Below are 8,253 nucleotides of genomic sequence, written 5' to 3'. Positions count from 1 at the left end.
TGTGTTATTTCATAGTTTTATTCTACTTTTTTTTTTCATAGTTTTATTCTACAATGTAGATAATAGTACAAATAAAGAAAACCCCTGGAATGAGTAGGTGTGTCCAAACTTTTGACTGGTACTGTGTATATCATTAGTGTGGACTTGGCAATTTTACACTCAAACTCCCTAGGTGCTCATGTTTGTCATTGTCACAGGTCAAATAGCATTTTTCTGCCATCACCCCATTAAAATGGACATTTAAAATGGTTAAAGTAAGGGTTAAGTAAGGGTTATGATTAAGGTTAGAGTTAGGTTAAGGTCAGGGTAGGGACGCTCCAAGGATCTTGGATAGCACTATACCCCTTTCCTTGTCTTTGACACCACTACATAGAGACAGCAGCCCGCGTCACCTCCAATAGTGTATCCGTTAAAAAAAACGGTTATATAGCGACCACAAGCGGCTATTCAGGCTAGGCTACTACGAAGGATGCTCTTATCTGCTGAGACGCATGCATTGGACACCTGCATGACGAAACTACTATTTTGGAAAGAAGTAACCTGCAAACTGCCAAACCTCGGTTTGTAGTGTTAAAATATCTGGAAGTAAAAGGTTTTTCAAGACGGTAAGGTCACAAAGGCTCATTAGTGGCTCTATTTTGCTGCCTAGTTTGCAGCCATTTGCATCCATCTTGAAAGGTTAATTATCGCTCATAAAGAAATGGTAGCATATTATAATGCGTTGACACAATACAACCAACGGTTTAAAGTCACATCTTTGTGCTAAAAGATAGTCATTTGACAGATTTGTTTATATAAAAAACGCCTACGTAATGAATATACTGCTATAGTAAGTAAATTATTACTGAAAGATCAAATGCATTGTCCTTTGTACGCAACTTTCAGTTGTAATAATTAACTGTTTAACTAATGAATAGTTAATGATTAGTAATGACTCACTGACTGTAATGTAAAAGCCTATATTTTTACTGGTTTTACTACTTTTATGAATTTGAGCATCTGAGTAAATTTGACAAATCTCTAGGTAGGTGTATGGGTAGACATCTCCATGGAAACCTCAAGCGTGTGTGTGTGTGTGCGTGCACCAGACACATGCCTGGGGTCAAGGTTAGTGGAGGTTTAAAGTTATTACTCAGAGGGCATTTTATGTGTTATTTTAGAAAGTTATACCAAACAGTGCATTGCAACACTGGCCATGCCTTCTTTTTCCCTATCTCCCTCCCAAGTAGAGACTAGAGATGTCCTCTGTGTGGCAACAGGAGCCGATAGTGTACTCCCCCAGTGTAGAGATCGATTCCAGCACCGTGAGGAGGAAGGCCCGGGTGGGTTCCTCACAGCACTGGCTAAAGCAGGAGCATGACCTGGAAGTTGTCAAGTGGGAGAGCATGACCTCTGGAGCAACTAGCGATGTGGAGCAGGACAACACACCCAGCAGTGCTGTATCCAGTAAGATCTGCATAGAGTTCTAGAAAAATGCATGCACCAAGATGCCTTAAGATGACTTAATTACCCATAATCCATGTATTGTCCTAGATCTTCCAGTGGGTTGTGTGTATTCACACACTGGTGGCTGATATGTCCAATAATACTACTGTATTACTGTATAATAATACTTTGGTTCATTAATAATACATGTATGGCGTCAGTGTGCAGCTAGCTTCTATTTCTCACTACTAATGTATCATGTTCCCAGGGGTGAAAGTAGACATAACAAAAATGTTTTATGGGCCTAATCATAGAATTACATATAGAATCCATATTAAATCAATAGTGGGCCTAATTGTAAACATATCTGTTACACAGAACACCAAAAGGCAAGCGTCATTAGGCCAGAATAAATGCGTCCACTGCTGTCGTTGCGCATCTTCGTGTCGGCTACTCATCTTTGCCTTGGCAAAATGTTTTAAAAAATGTTGTCGAACCACATCGTAGGCTGTACCACCCGTTTTAAAGTCCATTCGCTCACTGTTCATGCCTCTGACATACGGTAAAGATAAAAAGTGGTGTAATAGTCTACAGTTTTCTTGACATTTTGTTTTAATGATTATGATATGCTCATGTTATACCGGTACGGCATACTACCACTATTTATTTTGCCGTACCGGACCGTACCACCTTATTTTCACCCCTGGGTGTTCCTCCAGCGGCCTCCCAGCCTGAGGGAAGCCTGCCTCCCCGGGTCATGCTGACCATCACCAAGCTGCAGTGCATGCTGGAAAGTAAACAGGAGCGCATTGCTGCCCTGGAGAGACAGGTGGAGGACCTGCAGCAGGACAGGAAGTTCCTCAGGAGCCAGATTGAGAACCTGACCAGCCAGCGCTCTGTCCCAACCTTCACTACCACCGCCACTTCAGCCGCTGAAGGTCAGTGCCCCCAGTCCTGAATGGTGCTGTTGTTACAGTGGACTGGACAGTGGAATCTGTATGTATTATTTAAATGGGGATTTGTATGTTATCATAAGGACATAATTCAGTGTTAAATACTTATTTACCTCTATTTTATACTGTATCTCCATATAATGTAAGAAATAAGTGAAAGGTGGGAATAAAAGCAGATCACTCCGTCTTGTCTCATCACAGCACCTAAAGCGGGGAAGTCACTGTATTCCGAACCCAAACCCCGGAAGAGAGAGAGGGTTGCATCATCCAGCTCTTCCTTCAGTAATGAAAGTGGCTCAGAAATGTCTGTATCCACCGTTATGTCCGGAGCCTCGAGCGACCACAAGAAGCGGAGACACCACAAGGACAGGAGGAGAGGAAAGAAAGGGAAAGACTACAGCAGGAAGAGAGGTATGCTAAAAAAGGGTATTCTTATCATGCCTATGAGTACTGTACAAGTTCGCTTTCAGCATCTGATCGGTTTGTACTTTTCCCATTAATTTTTTTAAATCGTTCTGCCCACAAATATAAAACAAATCCATCTGATAATTCTAGTATTGACTCAGTTAGCCAGCAGCATACCACCCTGTATCTCACTGCTGGCTTGCCTCTGAAGCTAAGCAGGGTTGGTCCTAGTCGGTCACTGGATAGAAGACCAGATGCTGCTGGAAGTGGTGTTGGAGGGCCAGTAGGAGGCACCTTTTCCTCTGTTCTAAATAACAATATCCCAGGGCAGTGATTGGGGACATTGCCCTGTGTAGGGTGCTGTCTTTCGGATGGACGTTAAACGGGGGTCCTGAATGTCTGTGGTCACTCAAGATCCTATGGCACTTATCGTAGGGGTGTTAACCCCGGTGTCCTGGCTAAATTCCCAATCTGGCCCTCAGACCATCATGGCCACTTATTCATCCCCTGCTTCCAATTGACTCATTCAACCTCCCCCTTCTTCCCTGTAACTATTCGCCAGGTCATTGCTGTAAATGTCAGTCAACTTACATTGTAAAAAAAGTTATTGTTTGAAAAGTATCAAAACGTCAGGAACTATATTCAACATTTCATCATATAATTGTTAGAATTAAATGTTCAGAATATGTTTTTATACTCAAATATTGATTTGAGAGATCAAGCCAAAGCCTTTTAGTGAAATGGAGTTGCAAATTAAAGCAGCAACTAAAAAGAGCAATTGGAATTTCTTTGACTGGATCCACGGAGACTACATACAATACCTATTTTCTCTAAGACAAAAGGGTAAGTTGTCTTCCTCAACATTGAACCATTTTTCAACTCTTCAATCCCCACATTCCAAATCAGTTTTCATACAGTTCAGCACTTCTCGCACGGACATACCATCTTCCCCTTCCTCATTGTCTCTCTCTCTTCTCCTCAGCCACTGGCGTCCAGTACGTGATCCACCGCTACAAACAAGTCCTCTCGGCCTTCATCAAGAAGAAGAGCATGAGTGGCGCTTTCCGTCACTACGGCATCGACAGGAACACCATTGCCAACACGGCGTCCATCGCTGAGCTCTACCTGGCAGCCAAGGAAACCCTGCCGCTGGTGGGGATGTTCCGCCCACGAGAGGAGACCCTGGTGAGCTACGCCCAGAAGTGTGCCCTAGTCATTGAGACTGACGTGGCGCTGGCCAGGAAGATTGAGCAGATGAAAGCCACAGGGGAGCTCCTGCCCATCACTGTGAAAAAGGCTAGGGTCATGCACTCTGCTCACCAACAGCTAGGGGGCACCGCTGAGAGCCTGTTAATGGGCTGATGATGTAGCTAGGGGGCTTTGAGGGGTGAGTTGGACTGGAAGTGAAGAACAATTGTTTGACAGATTGGAGACATTTAATTTAAAATTGGGGTCCTGGGTTGATATAATCACATGGGAAGCATTTCTCTGCCTCTCTTTATTTATTGCAATGTAACTATTAGTGTATCTAGAATGCCTTCTTTAAAAGTAATGATTGTTTTTCTATCGTTTTTTTGATATCGTATGAATAAAATATTCAGCAGGTTTAAGCGGGGACACTTCACACATGTTCCCAGAAAACCATGTCTTTAGGAATTTTCCTCACTCAATAATTGCCATTCATTCATAGTGGTCTGTGCTGAACAAACACGGTACTAAACAAACACAGTACTGAACAAACATGGTACTGAACAGACACGGTAGCAGCTAGCCATAGCCACAGAATGGGTTTTCCCTGTAGCATACATGACTTACACCAGTAGAAGTAGTGACTTTTGTTTGACCGGGTTTTTCCCTGGAAGTATCCCTCTATATTTGACTTAATGTTGATAATAACTCATCTGAAGATTCCATATTGCTGCCCTTTCCCTTGCAGACCCAAGGACAAATAGACAGTAAACTCATTGTGATGGTCAGAAATGACACATAGCTGAATGGTTATCTTAGACGGAGACTAGAAATATGTGATGAGAACATCCACCAGATGGCACTGCACTCACTTCAATGGATGTTTACACCACTACTTCTGTAATCCTGAGTACATTTTCCAGGAGTATTTTTCCAAAATGGTGGACACTTTATGTCTGCTTCCAGAGAGCACTTTGATATTATTTTATTTCTTGCACCTAAGTATTTATTTGGTTTGATATTTTGTAAACCACACAGTTGGTATGTGTATACTGATGCATTTGGAACATGCTGCCATTTTTAGGGCTGTGATTTACACATTGACTTAGCTTAGTAAAATATTGCGTTTTTTAGGTGTTTTAACTCACAACCTTCAGAATTTAGGAGAATAAAATAGAATACCTGCTATGAATTGATGGTGTGAACAAGCGTTGAGCTACTGCTAGTCCTACCTAGGGATGGGATATCCAATGTACTGTTGTGAATTATAATTGCTAATATGGACAATTCTTCTGTTGACACTGGGCTATATTCACTTTTTGTTTCAAGTTTGTTCACTTATCTCTCAAACTATGATTCTTCAAAACATATTTTACTTCTTTGAATGGTTTGAGAAATAAAGCTTTTAGCAATACTCTCATGCAGTTTTGAATGTTCTTGGCTGTACCTCCTTGTATTTGTGACATCACATCAACATGATCTCATGACCAATCATTAGAGTTCTACAGTAGAGTACTCAGACCTGTGGGCTTTATTTGTATTTTTTATGTCCACATGTGCAATATCAAGCCCATTCCATACCATCAAATGTGCTCACTTGTGTACTAAGTGTGGATAAGTTATGCACTTCATACTTGCTTAAGCTTTTCTGAGTCTTGGAAGTGTTCCTTCAATGGGGGGCCATTTTGTTTGTTTGTCCTGTGACCAGAATAATCTGCAGTGCTTGCATGGACAGATTGGGCTGTTCGCTATTAGACATCCTTGGGCAATAGTAAGTGGCAGTGCATAGCCTTGCCATTGCCTTCCCCACTGTTTGCTATTCAATCTGAGTGACAAATGACCAGTGCAAAGCCATTACAGGGCTGCACCCGGGCTGTTTATCTTTGCGCGTGACTCACTGTCACTCTGATTCACACACGGGCCCTCCCTATCTCTCACTCTCACGTCCCCCTCAGTCCGTAATTCTGTCTGCCCTAAATCACCCCACCCCCTGTTTCACTCGCTGTCTCTCCTCCCAACCCGGTTGTATCAGTCCCAATTTCCTTCATTTCTGTCTCTTGTTTGGAGATCATTTTGTCTGTCTGTAGGTCTTGTGTTTCTTTCCCCTTCTTTTTATTTTGCCCATTTATTCTCGTGCCCTTTCAACCAACGCTCTTCCTTTTCACCTCTCTTTCTCTCTATCGCTCCCTCCTTCACCTACAATAGAGCTGATTGTGGATGAGGGGCCAGGAGGAGGTGGAGCGGTATTGCTGTGGTCAGCCAGGCGTCTCAGTCGCGCCGGCAAGAGCAAACATCACAGAGAGCCCACACACTATAACCTGAGGTGGCAGGTGCATGCTGGTATTGTGGGAGGCACTGGGGAAGGGGCAGGCATACAGCTCGGCCAGCTCTCATCTCTCCTCACTTCCTCAGGGACAGAAATATCACAAATGGCTTCCTCCTCCAGTCAAATATGAGATGTATCCTACATTTTAGATGGATATTTTCCTCAATTGTATTGGCATATGATCGTAATCACAACCAACAGGAAAAAAAGTAATTTAAGACAAGCTATTCATACCATGTTGTAAATGTCTACATGTTTATACCATGTTGTAGATGTCTACATGTTTATACCATGTTGTAAATGTCTACATGTTTATACCATGTTGTGGATGTCTACATGTTTATACCATGTTGTAGATGTCTACATGTTTATACCATGTTATGGATGTCTACATGTTTATACCATGTTGTAGATGTCTACATGTTTATACCATGTTGTAGATGTCTACATGTTTATACCATGTTGTAGATGTCTACATGTTTATACCATGTTGTGGATGTCTACATGTTTATACCATGTTGTAAATGTCTACATGTTTATACCATGTTGTAGATGTCTACATGTTTATACCATGTTGTAGATGTCTACATGTTTATACCATGTTGTGGATGTCTACATGTTTATACCATGTTGTAAATGTCTACATGTTTATACCATGTTGTAGATGTCTACATGTTTATACCATGTTGTAGATGTCTACATGTTTATACCATGTTGTAGATGTCTACATGTTTATACCATGTTGTAGATGTCTACATGTTTATACCATGTTGTAGGTGTCTACATGTTTATACCATGTTGTAGATGTCTACATGTTTATACCATGTTGTAGATGTCTACATGTTTATACCATGTTGTAGATGTCTACATGTTTATACCATGTTGTAGATGTCTACATGTTTATTCCATGTTGTAGATGTCTACATGTTTATTCCATGTTGTAGATGTCTACATGTTTATACCATGTTGTAGATGTCTACATGTTTATTCCATGTTGTAGATGTCTACATGTTTATACCATGTTGTAGATGTCTACATGTTTATACCATGTTGTGGATGTCTACATGTTTATACCATGTTGTGGATGTCTACATGTTTATACCATGTTGTAGATGTCTACATGTTTATACCATGTTGTAGATGTCTACATGTTTATTCCATGTTGTAGATGTCTACATGTTTATTCCATGTTGTAGATGTCTACATGTTTATACCATGTTGTAGATGTCTACATGTTTATTCCATGTTGTAGATGTCTACATGTTTATACCATGTTGTGGATGTCTACATGTTTATTCCATGTTGTAGATGTCTACATATTCATACCATATTGTAGATGTGTTTGCAGGTGTTGGTCAATTGACCAGAAACAGGCAAATAAACAACATGTCCACCTGCCGGTCTTTAAGAGTGGCAGCTGTGTATGTGGCAGTAATGACTGGGGGCAATGGAGGAGATCAGTGATGGGTGTCGGCCTAATCGAGCCTGATGCATCCCCTCTCTTCTCTCTGGCTCTCTTACTCACGTTGGTCTGAGTGCAGCTGGGACTTCACTTTGTGGCTGTGTGGTTGTTTGTTTGGTACTTGAATTTTATGGCAGGTGCAATGGCACGGTCTGGGGCCCATGTGCCTGATGAGTGCGATGTTTATATTCCTCCTCTTGTCCAGTTTTGTAACAGACAGACGCCCCACCCCCTTTCTGATCCAAGCTAATGGTTGAATAGAGAGCATTTACATGCACTTGCTAAGGGGAGCTGATAATGACCTCTAAATACCCTCTACCAGATCTGTAGCTGTGGGATCAATTGTTTGGATTTGTTACAATTCCAGCCACATGACAGATCCTATAGTCTTGGTATTTACCAGTTACTTGTTAGTAAATGAGTTAGTATGCTTCTAATGGAGAATGGAAGGATTCTAAGACAAATGTGAGAAAATAAGCTGTTTACACTTCAGC

At 41.5% G+C, this 8,253-nt stretch overlaps 1 protein-coding gene across 1 annotated transcript; it reads left to right on the top strand.

The window, feature by feature from the left end:
- Positions 1-352: 352 nt before the first annotated feature.
- On the top strand, positions 353-5,385 carry LOC110489847 (coiled-coil domain-containing protein 106). The gene is made up of 5 exons (XM_021562790.3): positions 353-605; positions 1,230-1,446; positions 2,145-2,363; positions 2,580-2,789; positions 3,766-5,385. The coding sequence occupies exons 2-5, from the start codon at positions 1,239-1,241 to the stop codon at positions 4,143-4,145; spliced, it is 1,017 nt and encodes a 338-aa protein (XP_021418465.2). The 5' UTR covers positions 353-605; positions 1,230-1,238; the 3' UTR covers positions 4,146-5,385.
- The last annotated feature ends 2,868 nt before the right edge of the window (positions 5,386-8,253 follow it).

This window comes from Oncorhynchus mykiss, chromosome 15, assembly GCF_057628025.1.
Source record: "Oncorhynchus mykiss isolate SJ-2025 chromosome 15, ASM5762802v1, whole genome shotgun sequence".
NCBI classification, from domain to species: domain Eukaryota; kingdom Metazoa; phylum Chordata; class Actinopteri; order Salmoniformes; family Salmonidae; genus Oncorhynchus; species Oncorhynchus mykiss.
Note: the sequence above shows the minus strand (reverse complement) of the source record. Positions and strands in the feature narration are given on the sequence as shown.

Coding starts and splice junctions, on each gene's coding strand:
- LOC110489847 (XM_021562790.3), top strand. CDS start 1,239: ATGTCCTCTGTGTGGCAACAGGAGCCGATAGTGTACTCCCCCAGTGTA. Junction 1,447..2,144: donor ACCCAGCAGTGCTGTATCCA/GTAAGATCTGCA, acceptor GTGTTCCTCCAG/CGGCCTCCCAGCCTGAGGGA. Junction 2,364..2,579: donor CGCCACTTCAGCCGCTGAAG/GTCAGTGCCCCC, acceptor GTCTCATCACAG/CACCTAAAGCGGGGAAGTCA.